Source organism: Camelina sativa, chromosome 5 (genome assembly GCF_030686135.1).
Source record: "Camelina sativa cultivar CO46 ecotype springtype chromosome 5, ASM3068613v1".
Taxonomy (NCBI): Eukaryota; Viridiplantae; Streptophyta; class Magnoliopsida; order Brassicales; family Brassicaceae; genus Camelina; species Camelina sativa.
This window is the reverse complement of record NC_141884.1, coordinates 18385724-18404588: the sequence shown is the minus strand read 5'-3', so window position 1 is coordinate 18404588 and position 18865 is coordinate 18385724. Positions and strand designations below refer to the sequence as shown.

The 18865-nt window shown below is 37.8% G+C and overlaps 2 protein-coding genes and 2 pseudogenes across 6 annotated transcripts; 2 read left to right on the top strand and 2 right to left on the bottom strand.

Annotated features, from left to right (window-relative positions):
- Positions 1-48: 48 nt before the first annotated feature.
- On the bottom strand, positions 49-1745 carry LOC147943943 (pentatricopeptide repeat-containing protein At2g27800, mitochondrial pseudogene; annotated as a pseudogene). The gene is made up of 3 exons (XR_015598073.1): positions 1514-1745; positions 1334-1395; positions 49-1240 (listed from the first exon to the last, which is right to left on the bottom strand). The product of XR_015598073.1 is annotated as a pentatricopeptide repeat-containing protein At2g27800, mitochondrial pseudogene (transcript).
- A 4262-nt stretch (positions 1746-6007) lies between these two features.
- LOC147943942 (nucleobase-ascorbate transporter 12) lies at positions 6008-10484 on the top strand. Of its 2 annotated transcripts, none has more exons than XM_087450225.1 (10): positions 6008-6950; positions 7192-7289; positions 7383-7556; positions 8039-8139; positions 8297-8432; positions 8593-8643; positions 8820-9107; positions 9236-9470; positions 9641-9927; positions 10012-10484. In XM_087450225.1, the coding sequence occupies exons 1-10, from the start codon at positions 6383-6385 to the stop codon at positions 10231-10233; spliced, it is 2160 nt and encodes a 719-aa protein (XP_087306351.1). In that variant the 5' UTR covers positions 6008-6382; the 3' UTR covers positions 10234-10484. The 2 variants fall into 2 exon arrangements, 1 of the variants encoding a protein (XP_087306351.1); XR_015557082.1 differs by having other exon boundaries at positions 6084-6950; positions 9236-9474.
- Positions 10485-10985: 501 nt separating this feature from the next.
- LOC104786938 (notchless protein homolog) lies at positions 10986-15341 on the bottom strand. Of its 2 annotated transcripts, XM_010512419.3 has the most exons (12): positions 15201-15341; positions 15027-15108; positions 14839-14928; positions 14609-14734; positions 14387-14514; positions 14120-14300; positions 13920-14008; positions 13712-13822; positions 13342-13622; positions 13202-13256; positions 13051-13107; positions 10986-12952 (listed from the first exon to the last, which is right to left on the bottom strand). In XM_010512419.3, the coding sequence occupies exons 1-12, from the start codon at positions 15324-15326 to the stop codon at positions 12869-12871; spliced, it is 1410 nt and encodes a 469-aa protein (XP_010510721.1). In that variant the 5' UTR covers positions 15327-15341; the 3' UTR covers positions 10986-12868. The 2 variants fall into 2 exon arrangements, with proteins under 2 accessions (XP_010510721.1, XP_087306350.1); XM_087450224.1 differs by lacking the exons at positions 14387-14514; positions 14609-14734; positions 14839-14928; positions 15027-15108; positions 15201-15341 and having other exon boundaries at positions 13920-13992; positions 14121-14248.
- LOC147943941 (arogenate dehydratase 3, chloroplastic pseudogene) lies at positions 11293-12638 on the top strand (annotated as a pseudogene). Its single transcript, XR_015557081.1, has one exon. The product of XR_015557081.1 is annotated as an arogenate dehydratase 3, chloroplastic pseudogene (transcript).
- Positions 15342-18865: the final 3524 nt, after the last annotated feature.

The window sequence follows — 18865 nt, the reverse complement described above, 5'->3', positions numbered from 1 at the left end:
AATCCACTACTAATCTACTATCCAATAACACCCACTAAAAGAACAATCTAATAAATGCGTATTCATAGAGGACAAAATGCTCGACAATAAAGTTCACCGAGATAAACAAGTTTACAACAAAGTGACAAACTAAAAACAAACACCATTTTGTACAGCTTCTACATATCCTTGTGAAGAACTGTCACAAGCTTCTCATACAAATCTCTATCCACAAGCTTTTTATCCCGCAACATCTCCAACAGTCCTGTCGCTTCATTATACTTCCCATTCCTACAACTCTCATCAACAAGTGTTCTATACGTGATAAAATCAACCAAACGGCCATTCTCAATCATCTCCCACAAACAATTCACTGCATCATCGATCTCACCGCTAAGCGCAAGAGCACTAACCAGAGAGTTATAAGACTTCCCATTTGGAACAAAACCTTTTCCTTTCATCTCATTAAACAGTTCTCTAGCATTAATGGTCCTACCTTGTGCACATAACCCATGTATTAGATAATCATAAGTAAATGAGTTCGGCTGACAACTGTAAACCACACTCATCTGGTGAAATATCCTAAGAGCATCATTGACGTGAAGCGAGAGCACGTAACCTTTAACCAAACAGTTCAAAGCGAACACGTCTGGTTCAATCCCGCTATCCACCATTTGCCGAAACAAAGATCTCACCGTCTCCATGTACATGTGACTTGTGTAAGAATTGTTACCTCTACCCAACAAGGCTTTGAAGAGAATATGATATGTTCTAATCGTTGGTCTACATTCCAAGTTCTTGCTTGTCACCATGTGTCTGAATATATTCACCGCCCGGATCAACTTCCCTGCTTTCGTGAAATAGAAGATGATCGAATTGTATAGATTCTCGTTACCAATGTGACGAACCGAGAGTACTTGGTTCACAATATCATCCATTTCTTTGTACATTTTCGCAGCTCCGAGCTTCCTAATGGCAATGTGGTAAGAGCAATTCTCATGCTTGAATCTTGGCTGCTGCGATGCCCAGTTAAAGAGATGGAAACACAGAAACGGGTCTTCTTCAAGAGTTATAGCATCGGTGAGTTCTTCAGGTGTGAATCTTGGTGGAAGTTTCGAAACTGTTTCTTGAAACTTTGATTCGTTAAGGACTGGTTTCGTACTCGATTTCTTTCTATTGCTGATTCTCCTTCTAAGTGAACGTGTTGGAGCTGTAGTTGAGTATTGTATATACATAGAAACAGATGATGATCGACCTAACACTTTGATTCCAAGAGTAAAAGCTCCTAATTAGAACACATTTTGCAGAGTTGAAACAATGATTCCAAGAGTAACGATTCACAAGTACCTTGACTAGTTGAAGCAATGACACCAAAAAAATCTTCGATAAATGCTCAGTTCTTGTGGAAGAAAACTTCTGAATTCGAATCAAAATCGAAACTTTTCATCAGAGTAAGATAAACCCACAAGAAATTTTCAAAATTTTATCAAGAACATCATCACAAACGTTGATTCCAGGAAAATAGTGAAATTACCTTAAAACAGAACCTTCGATTCGAGATTGACGAGGAGAAGAGGAAGTGTAGAAGCGAGACGAAGTGGAATTAGGGTTTAGGAGGGAGGGTCTAGCTCTGGGTGGGATCAAAACTCGTGCTTTAACGGTTCTGAAGATGGAGCCCAGAAATGTAGACCTAGTTAGAACCATTTTTGATTCGACTGCTTCGTTTTGCAAAATCCTCGAAACCTCAAAACTCTCTTTCCAAAGGGACTGGAGAAGACGGTTCAATAAACTGAAGAAACTAAACCGGGATTGTTCGGTTTAAATTAACCGGAGTCATGAGGCGAGGGACACGCATGAAAGAATAGGAAGGCAAATTGGAGAGTTTATGGAAAATGGTTTTAGGCTGGTTAAGTTTTGTTTGGGACTAAAACTGCATACAAATTTGGGTTCAAATTAATTTTTTTAACAAAATAGAATTTTTCGTAGTGTGTCGACATGCATCAACAAAACAAATCCCCTAACTAATATAACGGAAGTTGTACATGTTTAAAACTAATTTCATTCTTTATAAAAAATTACAAGAAATTGTCACTACACGTCATAAGTATCAAATAACAAATAACAAAATAATAATAGTCATTAAAGATAAAATATCATATTTTATTTTTTTCAATTCAATTATTTTAAAAAGTAAATAATAACCAATCAAATTCAATAAATAATATTTGATATCTACCTTAATTTTTTCATTTAGTCATTTTCATGAAAGTACATAAATTTTTAGGTTCACAAAAAATACATGAATTAATTTTTTAAGTAAGTCTGCGGAGGTGAGGTGGTGCGAGCAAAAGTGATGCAAAACGCAGTTGTTATGACTAGTGGAATTAAGGGTTTGCAAGTTGGGATAATACGATTTGGGGTGATTGTGATGTATTGAAAACAAAAACCTAATAGATGTAACTGTTTAGGTTATAAAAGAATTTGCTGAGGAATTCATCGATAAATAAATTTTCAAATATTTTACTATCGATAAATGATGACTTTCAATTTTAATTTATGTGGTATCAAAGAAATTTTATAATTTTCTCAACAAGTTAGAAATACAATATGAGTTGTTTTCTTAAAAAAAAAATTAAGAAAATAAGACGTTTACACTTATCTTTGTAGCAAATAAAAAATTAGTTGCCTTGTATGAATCAGTGCCTATACATAGTGATGTTAATATGGGTTTCAAACCCCATTTAATTAAATGGGTATGTTATACAAAATTCTGCCCATTTAGTCCCATTTATATAAAAATATTAAATGGGTTTAAATTGGGTAGTCCGATTAAACTCATTTAATATATGAGATTATCCATAAATTAATGGGTATGCAACGTTTAATTTTTTCTTTAGCATATTTTTTATTCAACGAAACCTCAAATCTGAAAGTCGTGAATGACACACAAATCGTCAACATCATCTTGATTATGAGCCTCAATGAATCTTGGTGAGTTTTAAAACAATAATTTTGTATTTCATCGGTTTTTTTTGTTGATGAATTGGTTGATGGGTTGTGTTAATTAAATGTGTTGATTAAGTAGATGTGTTCCTTTTTGTCTAAACCTAAAGTATAGTTGTAGATTCTCTGTTTTGATTCATCTAAGAGATTGAACATAGTTGAAATATATGGTTTTGCTACTGTTGTATTAGACTGCGGTTGTTATGAAATTATTTTGTCTCTAATTACTTCATGTTCATACTGATTATTCCAGTAAAAAAATATATTTATTTTATATGGGTCTAAATGGGTTTAGACATATTTAAATAGGCAGAATTAAATGGGGTTTAAACTTAAATAGATTTATATGGGTTTAAAGTTAAATATGATAAATATAAATGGTTTGGGTTTAAATGGGGTAGGTTTGCCCATATTAACATTACATATACATATTGTGTAGGTTTAATTAAAATTTGGAAGCTAAGATTTAAGCGGATCAATGGAATAAAAGAAAAAGAAGAAAAACAAGTTGATTTTTAATGAAGACTATGTGACATATAAAGGTTTACATCTATTAGAGTTTCTCAAAAACGTTTTGACAATGTGTGTTTAAATCTCAAATTACCCAAACATCACATAAAAGTGGACATAGATAAATGAATACCTTGCATTATGAAATCGAAAGAATTCATGTGAGAATGAATATCATTTTTTAAAATTATAGGATATCAATCACAAAAGATAAACCAACTTGGTAAAAACAAAAGTGAAATATTTGGTGGCTACGATTAAAACTACTGACAAAAACAAATTGTATTTCTTCAAAATTATTTATGACATTGATAGAATAAATAGTTCACATCCTAAAAGATGGAATGCACCTAATATATCACAAAAAAAAATTGAATCCAAGTATTTGAAAAACTGATGACCTCTTTTGGTTTCCAATCTTCACCAAAATGTGCAAGGTATGAACATAAGACAAATCTATTAAAAAAAACTTTAGAATCCAACAAAGCATCAAATCGTCTTGAATTTTGTTTGCAGATTAAAAAAAACTAGGATATATCCCGTGCTTAAAGCACGGGTCAACATTTTTTAAAAAATTATAATCTAATAATAAAATTATTGTTTTATTTTTTTCTTAAAGTTATTTTGTTTGAGATAATATTTATTTTAAGTTGTTATGTAAATCTATTAGTATATTTGAATAATAATTATTTTAGAATATTATAGTATTTTATTTTTGACGTATTATTACAGTTTTATATTGTTTGTTTGTTGTATTTGCATCATTATTTTATGAAATATAAAATAGTAATTTTAATATTATAATTGTGAGCAAATAAAAATTATTAATTTAACATTTATATAAATTTAGTTTTACCAACCTGCCAATGTGGAAATTAAAACACACATTTTCATACAATAAATAATATATCTTCGTTTTAGAAAATTCAAATCACAACATATGCAGAAAAAAATATGCATTTTAAATTATAAGTATTATATGAAAATTCTAAACAATTTGTAAATAAAATAAAATAAAGATGATAGGAGAATCATAATTTGAAAACTTAACAAAATCTTCGAATTTAGTTATTAAAAATAATTGTATTGTAAACTTGGATATAAAATCTTAGTTTTTAAGATTCTGATTGGTTTATATATTTTAAAAAAAAAATAATTAGTAATTTCGTCCATAATTTATTAGAGAGAGAAAATATTTTTTTTTAGAATTTTTTAGATTTTTTAATATTTGATTTGTGAGTGTTTTTTATTTTTAATTAATTAGATTTATTTAAATTAGTTAATTAAGCTTAATTATTTTTTTCTAATGGTAATTGAATGTAATTTTTTACACATTTTAGGGTTAGTTTCATATTTGTACTTCTCAATTAATATAGTAAGATAAACCAATAAATATTTATCATTGTCAAGATAGTTTTGATTTAAAATATTGAATATTTCTAAAATCCAATTCCACAATCATGAGTAAAAAAAATTAGGGTTAGGAGTCAAACTACATCTAATATTGCAAGCGTTAACTCAATACTTACAAATCTACAACACTAATTTAGTATTCTATCAACTAAATTATCGATTACTAGTATATTGATAATCCTTAAGATAATTTTGATTTGATACTAAAACAAGAAACAAGAATTTACAAATCACAATATATTTTGACGATATACTACATAATCACCACAAGTAGATTCAACATCCACATTTGAAGTGTTCAAAATCAATTAAATTCACAACAATTTGATATTGAACAAAAACCTTCATTAATATAGATTTCTCTTAGTTCTAATATACAAGTATTAATCTTGTTAATATTCTCAAGTTCATGCCCAAAAATATTTGTTCCCTAGAGTTCTTATTTATATACATGCATTATGTCGATTATAATTAAGAGAACTTCTTCAAATTACCACACTTCAAGTTTTTATTTCTAAAAAACCTACAAAAATTTATTTATTAAAATACCACTATCACTTCTTCTAATTTTTTTGAGCCACCGTGAATGTGTCACCGAACTGGTAGCTTGTGTAGTACGAGTTTCAATGTGATCTCTTAATGAAAGCACCAATCGGTAGGCTCAAATGTAGCCTACTAAATTAAAAAAAAAAGATATGAAATAATTTTTTTATTTAGATTGATAACTCTATAAAAAAATATTATTTAGATTGATTATTTTATATTTAGGATATAGTTTTTTAAAAAGTAGAGTTTTAGTATTAAGGATTTAGGCTTTTGTTTTGAATGTTGAAAAGTTTAGTTTTATTTTGGTTTGTTTTAAAAAAAAATTTTAAAAAATAAAAATTAATAATTATATTTGTGAAAGAAAGATATCGGTAAGAATTACCGTATAATTAATCATCATACTTTTTTTTTTTTTTTTGAACAAAATTAATCATCATACAATATGGGTTGTATGACGAAAAAAAAACACAAGTTAATTTGTCCCATTTGTCTTTCAGTATACTCTCTCTCCCCTTCCTCCTAACCATATAATCCGCTATTGATTTATGACATCACCAGACGATTAAAATGTCAGACATAAATTAAAACACAAAACAAAAGAAGTAAAAAGTTGAAATGTTAATATCTTAAAATCTTATGTTAGATCAGATTTTATTATCAACCCAAAAAAAAAAAAAAGTTAGATTTATTTCACATTCACTGTTACTTACTTCTTCCATAGAACTTCTCATCACTCTCTCTCTCTCAGACACAACTGTACTCTCTCTGGCTGATTTGGAAGAAAACCCTAATTCCCAATTTTTATTTTTTTGTCGTTTTACTTCTTTCACTTGTCTTCTCCGGCGAGGAGAAGTTTTTTTGGTTTGTAGATCTAACAAAAAAGTTTTCATCTTTCACTATGCAATACTGAGAAAAAAAACCACTAGGAACAATGTCAAGCTCCGACCCGAAACCCGGAACCAAACCGGGTCAATGGCCACCAGCTCCAGAATCAGCCGCAATGCCACCGTCTTCTTGGGCTAAAAAAACCGGATTTCGTCCCAAATTCTCCGGCGAGACTACCGCCGCCACTGATTCTGGTCAGCTCTCATTACCGGTTAGAGCTAGACAACAAGAGACCCAACCGGATCTTGAAGCTGGTCAAGCCAGGCTACGTCCTCCTCCTGTCTCCGCCGTAACTAACGGTGAGACTGATAAAGATAAGAAAGAGAAGCCACCACCACCACCACCAACAACAACAACAACAATACCGCCACCACAACCACCTCCTGGTTCTGTTCCTCCGGTTAAGGATCAGCCGGTTAAGAGAAGGAGAGATTCCGATGGGGTTGTTGCAAGATCAAATGGACCTGATGGAGCTAATGGGTCATCAGGTGACCCGGTTAGAAGACCGGCTCGTATTGAAGAGACAGTTGAGGTTTTGCCTCAGAGTATGGATGATGATTTAGTGGCTAGAAACTTGCATATGAAGTATGGTCTTAGAGATACTCCTGGACTTGGTGAGATTTTAACTACTTGTTAATTGCTATTTGATTCTCTTGATTGTGACTTATATAATTTGGTAATTAATATATATTTATTTAGGTAGATTCCTTTTATGTATATCTTAATTCAACTGTTTGATGTCAGATAGTGACTCAAGTTTTTGTGGATCTTTTAAAGTTTCTTACTTTAATTGCTATTTTTTTTATATTGGGTGTGGCTAATGATGATTGTGTGTGTGTTTTTTTTGTGTTTTAGTTCCAATTGGGTTCTATGGTTTGCAGCATTACCTTTCAATGCTAGGCTCATTGATTCTGGTTCCACTGGTTATTGTTCCTGCAATGGGAGGTTCACACGTAAGTTTGATTCTTTTGGACCCTCCTTCACTTTGATCAATGTGGATCTCATTTCATTTCATCTTTTTGAACCATCTGTTTTTGGGGTTATAGGAGGACATTGCAAATGTTGTTTCGACTGTACTTTTTGTCTGTGGTATCACTACATTGTTGCATACTTCATTTGGGTCGAGGCTTCCTTTGATTCAAGGTCCTTCCTTTGTTTTTCTGGCTCCGGCTCTCGCCATTATTAACTCCCCAGAGTTTCAAGGTTTGAATGGAAATAACGTAAGTTGGAAAACCAAAAACCTCTTTTGCTATTTATCTCTAAATGAATATGCCAATCATTTGGTTCCTTTAAGGATACTGTTTTACCATCTGCATGTAACTGTTATTCAGATTGTGGCCTCATACTGTTTTAGTGAAATCATACACTGCCCTTTAATTTTCACAATTTGTTTGGGTTTCTAGTGTAAAAATCATTCAAATAGACCGGCAGAGCTTTCCCCTCAATTTTAATGGCGTAGTTTACTTAGCCAGGAATAATGATTCTGCATGAGGAAAAATCCTGCACTAGGCACGAGTCCATGGAAAAGAAAGTTTCCTACTTTATGCTAATATGTTTATGCGTTTGTCTATAGCATTGATGTACTCAATGCATGTGATGGTTTGTGAATTAGTTCTGGCTTGTGTCTTTTCTTTAGTGAGAATTAGATTGTCTTGTACAAAGAATGTGACATCAAGTATTGTTTGTTGGTTAAATACGGTAGAACTTCAAGCATATCATGAGAGAGCTGCAAGGTGCAATCATAATTGGTTCAGCTTTTCAAGCAGTGCTTGGATACAGTGGCCTAATGTCCCTGATTTTGAGGTACACATCTCTTCATTTGTCCAAAGCTGACACCTTCCAAATATAAATCAAGCATTAGTTATTATTTCCAATTTGGTGTTTCGTCTACGCATGGTCGTTGTGGCTTTTTCTGGTGCTGTATTTACTTGCATTCATAATGTTTTGACTATCTATATAGGTTGGTCAATCCAGTAGTTGTTGCTCCAACGATTGCTGCCGTTGGACTCTCGTTTTACAGTTATGGTTTTCCGCTTGTTGGTAAATGTCTTGAGATCGGTGTAGTGCAGATCCTACTTGTGATCATCTTTGCCCTTGTAAGTTTAGTGAAGTTTACTTTTAACCGTCCTCTTGGCAAATAAGAATCTTTAGATGCTAGTTTCAAATTTTGCTTTACTTCGTGAAGTTATGTTAAACTTATCATATCACACCAGGTTTCATGTAACACAATTTGATATTTTACAAATTTTGCTGCAGTACCTCCGGAAAATTTCTGTTTTAAGCCATCGTATTTTCCTTATTTATGCGGTAAGTAAACTCATGTCTGCTTTTTCCTTGTCTCTTTCGATAGATAGAAAGAGGAAGTACTCTATTTATCTTTACTGCAATTGAATCAACTTAATTAGTGTGGTAATCATCTGGCACTTCCCACTCATCAAGTCTACATGTGATTTTGACTTACTCTCTTAGCTTCATACTGACAGGTTCCACTGAGTCTTGCAATTACTTGGGCAGCTGCATTCCTTTTAACCGAAACAGGAGCTTACACTTACAAAGGTTGTGACCCGAACGTTCCCGTCTCAAATGTTGTATCAAGCCACTGCAGAAAATACATGACCAAAATGAAGTACTGTCGGGTTGATACTTCTCATGCACTGAGTTCCGCCCCTTGGTTTAGGTTTCCTTACCCCTTGCAATGGGGTGTTCCAATATTCAGCTGGAAAATGGCTTTTGTTATGTGTGTGGTCTCCATAATTGCTTCAGTAGATTCGGTTAGTGCTTCCTATCAACTTAAATTCATCAATCAAATCTATGTTTTGAAGTCCAAATATTGCATTCTTCCTAATCAGTTTATGATACAGTATATGCATATAAGGTAATCTTTTATTTTACGGGGCAGGTTGGTTCGTACCATGCTTCGTCCCTATTAGTAGCATCGAGGCCTCCAACTCGTGGTGTTGTGAGTCGGGCAATCGGTCTTGAAGGTTTCACAAGTGTCTTAGCCGGTCTTTGGGGTACTGGTACTGGTTCAACCACTCTCACTGAAAACGTTCACACAATCGCTGTTACGAAAATGGGAAGCCGCAGAGTCGTTGAATTAGGCGCATGTGTTTTAGTTATATTTTCCCTTGTTGGTAAGTAAGTGGCACTGCTTATTTATCTTTGAAGTTTCAAAATTTCTATTTTATCAATATGACCTCTTTAGCAAATACAACATCAATAAATGGATCTGAAAGTTAGCTCAACTGTTCAACAGTACCCATTTTTCACTCACTTTGACTAAAAGAGTTTTTGATATCCTCAGGTAAGGTTGGAGGGTTTCTGGCATCAATTCCGCAAGTCATGGTTGCTTCTCTTCTTTGCTTTATGTGGGCGATGTTTACGGCATTGGGCCTTTCAAACTTACGTTATAGTGAAGCTGGAAGCTCGCGGAATATTATAATTGTTGGGTTAGCGTTGTTCTTTTCTCTCTCTGTCCCAGCTTACTTCCAGCAGTACGGAATATCTCCAAACTCGAACCTCTCTGTTCCAAGTTATTACCAACCTTACATTGTCTCGTCTCATGGACCCTTCAAAAGCCAATATAGAGGGGTACGTTACTCTGTGCCCTCACTTTCACCTTCACTTTGACAGGACCTTCATTGTTCATATTTTCTTGTGTATATTTGGTTGTAGTTGAACTATGTGATGAACACGCTCTTATCAATGAACATGGTGGTTGCGTTCATCATAGCTGTGATTTTGGACAACACGGTGCCAGGGAGCAAGCAAGAACGTGGAGTTTACGTATGGTCGGATAGCGAGACTGCAACGAGAGAACCAGCTCTTGCTAAAGACTATGAGCTGCCGTTTAGGGTGGGCAGGTTTTTCAGATGGGTCAAATGGGTGGGCATTTAAGAAAAACAACACACTGGTAAATATGTCAAATGAGAGATCCCTCTCTTTTTTCTTTTATTATTTCGCCGTCTTTCTCTGTTATTTTGATTAGTCAGTCTCTCAATTTTTATAACACGGTGAAGCGTTTTCTTGGGTCGCAAGTTTGTCTATTGGAGAGTTTTTTTTTTTTTTGGTTGAAACAGAGAATATGGAAGTGATGATGATGATGTTGTTTTAAGTTATATAAATTATATTGATCAATGCTTTTGTAACTAGAGAGTCATTCTTTTAATTTCTCAGTATAGTTTTCCTTGTTAGGGTAAAACTTATGCTGAGTTTAAAGATTCGTTTTAAAGGAAGCCTGAGAGATAGGCTAAGGAGAATTTGGTGGGGGGGGGAGTTACGTATATGGGATTGGTTTGGACTTTGGAGAGTGTTGGTTACAACTTACAAACGGAAATGGTATAATAAGAATATCCCAATTATTGGAAGAGAGTTTGGTACCTAAAAATACTAGAAAACAAAAGTAGATGGATGAGATCTAACCTTTCCGTTACTATTTTTATATGTAGCATAAATATGTAATACAAATAAATTGGAGTGATAATACAATTTGAGTTGAATAATAATGTTTTATCGTATATGCTTCATGCACGTACTTTCTTTTTATCGTCTTAACACTTTTATACCGTTTACAAAAGTTCGGATAAAATTTATATTTACAAACCATCAGACATTTTTTCACAAACTTCAGTAATCTTTAGTTTTATAAATTTCGTTCCCAAAAATACTCTGATTTTTTTCATATATAAATTGAAAAAGCTATGAAATCGTTTGGGCATATCCTATTTGGCCCACCATTACTTTATTATACATAACCAAAAAAAAACAACAAACTCAAATAAAAAGCATATGGTGGTGGTGGTGGTAGGTGAAGTATGGTGAGAGGCACAAGAGCACTCCACGCTCTTCCTCTCTTCTCCTATAACACTCTCTGCTCCCACACTTCCTCTTCTTCCTTATTTCTTCTTTAACAATTCTCACATTTTCATTTTTCATAACCAAAAAAAACTCATAACAATGAGAACTCTCATACCTTCTTCCCATACTCCGGCGACGGTAACAACAACACCAACTTGGAGACGACGGCACTTCATACATTGCGCTAAGAGATCTGACTCTTTCGCCATTGGTTCAAGCAGCTCCGATTGGCAAAGCTCCTTCGCTATTCTCTCCAGCAAAGTCAATTCTCAACAACAATCCGAATCCCTAATCCCCGCCGTCAACGGTTACAACAACCACGACTCCAATTTGAATCTAGTTCCATTCGATAACAACAGCAACAACAACAACAACAAATCGATTCAATCGAAGACGAAGCCTCTTAGTATTACAGATCTATCCCCAGCTCCGATGCACGGATCTAATCTCAGAGTCGCTTATCAAGGTGTTCCCGGTGCTTACTCCGAAGCCGCCGCTGGTAAAGCTTACCCTAACTGTCAAGCCATCCCTTGCGATCAATTCGAAGTCGCCTTTCAAGCCGTTGAGCTTTGGATCGCCGATCGCGCCGTTTTACCTGTCGAAAACTCCCTCGGCGGTTCCATTCATCGCAACTACGATCTTCTCCTCCGTCACCGTCTTCATATCGTCGGCGAAGTTCAGTTCCCCGTTCATCACTGTCTCTTGGCTCTTCCCGGTGTACGGAAAGAGTTCCTCACTCGTGTTATCTCTCATCCTCAAGGACTAGCTCAGTGCGAACACACGCTGACCGAACTCGGTCTCAACGTCGCGCGCGAAGCCGTCGATGATACCGCCGGCGCCGCGGAGTTTATCGCCGCGAACAACGTACGTGACACGGCCGCGATCGCCAGCGCACGCGCGGCGGAGATCTACGGGTTGGAGATTTTGGAAGACGGGATCCAAGACGACGCGAGTAACGTCACGCGCTTTGTGATGCTTGCGCGTGAGCCGATCATACCGAGAACTGATCGGCCGTTTAAGACGAGTATAGTGTTCGCGCACGAGAAAGGCACGTGCGTTTTGTTTAAGGTTCTCTCGGCCTTTGCGTTTAGGAACATTAGTTTGACCAAGATTGAGTCTAGGCCCAACCATAATGTTCCGATTAGGCTAGTCGACGAGGCCAACGTTGGCACGGCTAAGCATTTCGAGTACATGTTTTATATCGATTTCGAGGCTTCCATGGCCGAGGCGCGTGCTCAGAATGCTCTTGCTGAGGTTCAGGAGTTTACATCCTTCTTACGTGTTTTAGGGAGTTATCCCATGGATATGACTTCTTGGTCACCATCGTCTTCGTCGTCATCAACATTTTCATTGTGACACACTAAGATCAAAACCAAAGTGATGATTTCAATTGGGAATGTAAATTTGAAGATCAAAATTATAAACTTGTTTTGAAGAAAAATAAATTATCTATCGTATTATTATTATACTCATGAGTTTCGTTTAATCGTATTATTTTAAAATTAAAAGTTTTGAGCTGATCTGTCGTTTTCTGTAAAAATCTACCACAACTTAGAGAGTATTAGTGGGGATACTCTCTAAGTTGACGGCTTGTTGGAGTACTTATTGGATCACACTCAAGAGTCGCTCCATCGCAATTTCAAGATCTTTTGTTTATAGATAGCTGTCTCCCGCTTCAACCCACCCATAGCTTCAAACATTCATCTTTACCACCGGAAACTACTCTCTCACCATCAGGACTCCAATCCACTGCAAAAACCTATCCACACATGAAAAAAAACAAACATTTAAGCGATTGCCATTTTCAAGCAGGCCAGAAACATTAATAAAGCTTTCAAAGTGTTAGTTTAATAATACCTCATCCGCATGACCAGGAAGATCTTGCTTTAACTTTCTCTGTCCAATATCCCAAACCTGTGCAAGTGAGAGAGGTTTAGAATCTGAGGAGTGACTTACCTCCATATATTTTGTTGTGTATGAGATTTAGGACAAAAAAAAACAAGATTACCTTAAGGGTAGAGTCACTGCTACCACTCAAAAGCATCCTACTGTCCGGAGACCAACTGCATGCGGTTACAAAGCTAATTAATTAATAACTAGTGGGAAACATGGAAAAGGGAACCAATGTTCTTAAGGAATCTACCAAACCTGATCTGATAAACACGACGAACATGGCCTCTAAAAGTTGTAATATACTCGCCCGTGCTACCATCCCATATCTTGACAGATTTATCAAAAGACGCACTTGCAATCCACTGGCCATCAGGTGAGAAACACACATGGTTTACAACCTGCTGATGACCGTGCATATGCTTTTTAGGTTTGTCGCTAACAGACTGTTCCCAAAGAATCATTTTCATGTCATCAGAACCTGACACTAATCTTTCACCGGACTTTCCTTTTGCTTGGTCGTATCTTTTAAGCGCAGCCTAAATAAAGCAAGCAAACGAGAGATCAAAAACAGGGTACGTTGATGTACAAAAAAGTAAAGGAATGAGGGATAGGGATCTCTCAGTACCTTTCTAACTTCTTCAGGTGAAGAATATTGTTTTCCAGTGTGGTCAAAAGCTCCTGTTCGGAGAACATAGTCTGTGCTCAATGCAAGGGAGTTCACCCAATGTCCATGCCCCTGAAGTAACAACAGATTCAAAAATAGGCTGCTCAAAAGATATACAAGGAGAATCTCTTCACAAGGGACATGTGAATGCAGAACTTGGAGCTTTTACCTCCAATTTTGCTGTCAAACATTGAGCCCCATCCGGAGTAACTTGCCACATCTTTATTGTACAATCTTGAGAACTGCCAAACACAAGACAGATCATAATTTGAATAGCAAGCAACAAGTGATACAAGTAGTAGTGACATGATCTACAACATAAAAGAGGATGATCAAAGCATTACAAGTCTAGAAAAACTTAGAAACATACCTTGTGGTATTTGACACAAGTCACACCACGTGAATGTCCACTGAGACACGTTAGGGTTTTCCTAAGTGTAATGTCCCATATCCTTGCATCCCCATCTTTGCTACAAGTTACAAACCGACGGCATGGGTATTTAAGGTGAACTGGTTCCCACGAGATACTAGTAATCCATTTCTTGTGACCCTGGGAGTGTTTATCGATCAGTATCACTCACAAGGAGCTCGCACAGCATAACCAAAAAAAAAAAAGACAAATCAAGAAGAAGTTACTGTAAGGGGGCTGCCATTTAGCTGTCCGGTTTCCGGTATCCAACAACAGACATCACCATCTAAACCACCACTAACAAGGTGCTTACAATCTGGAGACCATGCGACGGCCAGAACCCAGTTCCTGTGCCCTGAGAAATTAATAAACGCATATCAGAAAAAACAGGGTGAGGATTATTATTAGAGGGGAGAAACAAAAACCTAGAGAGCAAAAGAGATTAGTACCTCTGCATGTAAACAATGGAGTTTGAGTGTTGAGATCCCACAGCCTGACAGTAGTATCACCTGAGCCACTTGCTAACTGCTTACCGTCCGGACTAAATGAAACACACAGAACAGAGCCCTCATGACCTAATAAATAATTTTTTAAAGACAAATTAGTCAGGTATCTATGAAACTACCATTAGTCAGTCTGGTAGTTGAAACGGCAGAGAGGAAGGAAAATTTTGACATACCGGCAATGGTAGCAGAAACATGGTTAACAGGGCGAGTTCGGAAAACAGCTTGTTGTCGATACACTATCGTCAATATATTCTCCACGGACACTGAATGCACACAACTTTTCCCAGAGCGTCATCAATAATATGATACGTACCACTACTATATCATAGCGCGCAAAAAGGAAAAAGAAAAAGAAAAAAACCTTGTTCTCTCTCAAAATATGTTCCGAGGGGCACAACAAGTTCCTTGTCTGATACATAGAAAGCGTAGGGCAAGTTCTCCTCCTGAAAATTCCATGTAGGTTACTCTGTACTCAAAAACTCAGAAAAATCACTCCTATATATATCCTTCAAACCAAGGACAGAAAAAATCTTACATTGTTGAGAAATCTATTGGTTAGATGGGTAAGCTGCAAAGGCCCTGTTTGGAGAGGGACATAGATAGGCTCACCTAAAGTAATTCCTTCAGGATCCATTAACCGACATATCACCATCTCCGCCATCTCTGGTAGCGCCGGCGTCGACTAAAGGTGGAGGCAAAATGCGGGAACAACGTATTTTCATACCCTAAACCCTAAATAATGGTTTTGTCTTATAAAAAGTCTCTGCACCAACAAAATTTTGACAAGTCAGCAGAGACTTTTTATAAGACAAAAGATATTTAGAAAAAAATAATTTTAAAACTAATTGTAAAACAAAAGAGAGATTATGGCAAAAAGAAAAACAAAAAATCGATATTAAATAATTAAATATTTTTTTAAAAAAGTTAAACCAGCCAATGCGAGAACAAATGATTTTTAAAAATAATTGTAAACAAAAAAAGGATCGTTGTAAAAGAGTGGAAAAATATTACAAATAAAAATTTACTTTACTATATTAAAAAAAAAGAAAAGAAAATTTTTTGGAAATAAAGGTTAAATATTTATTTAGACAATGAATCTTTGAGAGATTTTAAGTGGTGTTCAGATTATAGATTTTAGATTTTATAATTGTTTACAATTTTTTAGGCCTTGAATGGCAAGCAGATTCTACAATAGTTTTTGGATTTTGTTTTTCAAAAACAAATTTTTGCTCCATTCAAGATTTTACACTAAATAGATTCCCTAAAAAATAGGAAAACTAGTTTTTAGTTTTTATTTACAAATATTAACAAAAACTAGAATCCACATAATTGGAGATTTTAGGGAAACTTACGATTCTTTTTTATTTTTTTATGTTTCCTTATTGTTGGGGTTAGAAACAACAATTAGAAGAATAAGTTTGTAAAATGAGATCTGGGCAGACTTTCGGTACAAATCGACTTAGAACTATGAAAAACAACGAACTGGACTTTTTTATTCACTTTCTCTATTGATTCGCTCTGAGCTTGATTACATGTGTTGTGTCCTTCACATTCATCTGCTATTTAAACTAAAATTCCTCGAAACCCTTCCTGAACGTCTCGCTGCAATCTCGGCTCCCCAATCCCGATTTCTTCTCCAGGTTGACTTCATCCTCCTGCTCGGGTTTTCCTCCATGGGCCCTTACTGGGCCTCTTTTCCTGGCCTGCGCGTACGCCCTAATGGGCTTATTTGGTGGGCCTTATGATCGTCGAAACCCAACACCAACAATTGCCCCCCAGCCTTTTAACCTATTTTTGGAGGGTTGAAAGGCGAATATCCAGAGAATCTTTCATGTCGTTTCGGTTTCGCGATCTTCCTCGGGGAAGGCTCAATGAATCTCGGCTTCCGAGATCTTCGTGATGATTACCCCTCTCTCCTAAGATCCAACGGTGGAGCCGAAAGGTTTGAACGGTTTAGATTAGAGGAGAGAGAGATTCGTGGGATTACAAAGAACGACGTCAATTATGACCTATAAGTCATAAATCACACGTCTCGTCATAACCGCGCACTCATCCACTACTTCAAGGTAATTTTCTTAACCTTCTCTCCTCTGCTCAGTTATTTCTAAGTTTTGATTTCTAGGTTTGCTAGCTCTACTATTTCGCGTTTATCGTTCAGTCCGATCTCGCTCGTTTAGGTTAGTTGATTTCACAATTTTAAAAACTCATACCATCATGGCTCCACTTGAACTCTGGGGAAACCATATCCCACCGATTACATCGGCCAAGCACCTCGCCGATCTCCGTCAGAAGCACGGAGTTCCTCCAAACATGGAGATGATACTCCGTTCCGCCGATCCGTTTTCTCCGGAGACCGTTCCGCCGGGTTTCTGCTGCGCGTACACTGTGTATTTCGAAAAGTGTGGGCTCGTGTTCCCTATCCCGAGGATTATCTTTCGGATCCTCCAACGCCTTCGAATGGCGTTTCCCCAGATGTGTCCGAACTTTGTTCGGCACGTCATGGGGGTATACGTTCGAGGTCGCGAACTTGGATTTGAACTCGGGGTCGACGACATCCTCCGGTTGTACCTTATCAAACATAACTCCGGGTTTCCCGGGACATTCTACACCTGTCGCCGCCGCAGCCCGGAAATAATTCAGGCGCTTCCGGGGAAGGACGACCGGTGGTGGGAAAAATATTTTTACTTCCGGGTTACTCCGGCAGCGGTGGGGGACTACGACTTTGCTCTTCTCCCCACCCAATGGGCCGCATGCGTTGGTCAGAATGACCCCTTAGTTTCTAGTTATCATTCGTTGCCGCCAAGATTACGGGGTTTATTTGTCGTACTAACTGTTTTGCCCCCTTTTTTTTGTTGCATGGCAGATTCAGAAGAACCTCCGAAAATACCGGCGACCCGAGAACTAATTGAGAGGCTACGAGCAGGCGAGGTCCGGTGGAACTCATTCACGCGAGCTCGTACCATAGCAGCCCTCAACGCCCCGTTAGTCCGAAACACTACAGCTCCGGTCCCGCCGCTTCCTGCTAACCAAGCGAGGAGCGAAAGAGCAGACAACTCCCCCGCTCGCAGAGGTAATGGTTTTTTTTTTTTTTTTTCTTTTTTTTTACTTAGTCCTTTATGCGCAAAAGTCATGCACGTAGGGGATCGCTCACCCCCTGTTCATTTTTGTGCTGCTTGTAACCAGAATTAAGTTCTTCTTCGACCTCAACCCCACTATGCACCATGGTTAGAAAGCCGTCACTCCGTGAACTCAGGGAGCAATCGCAGCAACCCCGAAGGGTCCGAGCCGGCGATGTTGATGCCGCGCTGGCCAATGCTCTTCGAGCCGCTCAGCCCGCACCGTCTCGGGTTGTTAGCGAGGAGGTGAACCAAGCCCCCGTGATCCCAACCGGTCCTTCTGGTCCGGCTAAGGAGGTCATGCTCGTCAGTTCCCAGTCGACTCATGGCGAGCCGTCTCCGAGTCCCTGAGACGAGGAGCCGCGAAAGCCGTGGAGGCTACCCCGCGGGTGGTAACCCGGAGGCTCCAGCTGGAGAGCCGGCTCTCTCTGGAAACGGGTCATCGTCGAGCCGCCCGTTTCATTGGAGGTTTGCTCACTCCCGGGACTCCCCGGCGGTAGAGGACCACCTGGGAATGGCGACCCTTTTCCGTCACCTGAAGACGGCTAACTGCCAGGTCCCGCTCGTGAAGGATCTCGTCGAGAGAGAAGCATACATCGAGGCGATGGCGGCCCATGCAAAGGTACCGTTCCTTCTTTGCTCTTACCTTTACTCGTTTCTTTCCCTGCTGGGCGTAGTATGTTTATTTCTGTTTTCTTTTGATCCGTTTGCAGTCCGTTGCTGCTGACAACAAGCTGATCGCGCTTTATGAGCGGAGGCTTAAGGATACCCCGCAGGCTGCTGAGCTTGAGAACACAACGCGGGTGGTTCATGAGCTGACGACGGCTCTCAAGACTGCTCAAGAGAGAGAGGGAGCTGCAAATGGCAAGGTTGCGAGCCTAGAAGACGAGCTAACGTCCTTGAGGAGTATTCAGGATAAGCTCCTTTCCGTTGAAGCTGACCACGCTTCCGCCCAGGATGCTCATGCGATGGCGGCAAGGGACCGGGATTTCTTGAAAACGGAGAACCGATGGCTGAAGGAGAAAGCCGAGGGTATCGACCAGAAACATGCGGAGGCGACTCGTCGAGCTGTTCGTGAGGCCAA

Excerpts from the sequence above, each read along its gene's own strand:
- LOC147943942 (XM_087450225.1), top strand. The coding sequence starts at position 6,383 with ATGTCAAGCTCCGACCCGAAACCCGGAACCAAACCGGGTCAATGGCCA. Across the intron at positions 9,108-9,235 it reads TAATTGCTTCAGTAGATTCG|GTTGGTTCGTACCATGCTTC; the intron begins GTTAGTGCTTCC and ends TTTACGGGGCAG. Across the intron at positions 9,928-10,011 it reads TCAAAAGCCAATATAGAGGG|TTGAACTATGTGATGAACAC; the intron begins GTACGTTACTCT and ends ATTTGGTTGTAG.
- LOC104786938 (XM_010512419.3), bottom strand. The coding sequence starts at position 15,326 with ATGGCGGAGATGGTGATATGTCGGTTAATGGATCCTGAAGGAATTACT. Across the intron at positions 14,301-14,386 it reads TAAATGGCAGCCCCCTTACA|GGTCACAAGAAATGGATTAC; the intron begins GTAACTTCTTCT and ends AAACACTCCCAG. Across the intron at positions 14,009-14,119 it reads TTGTGTCAAATACCACAAGG|GTCTTGTGTTTGGCAGTTCT; the intron begins TATGTTTCTAAG and ends AAATTATGATCT.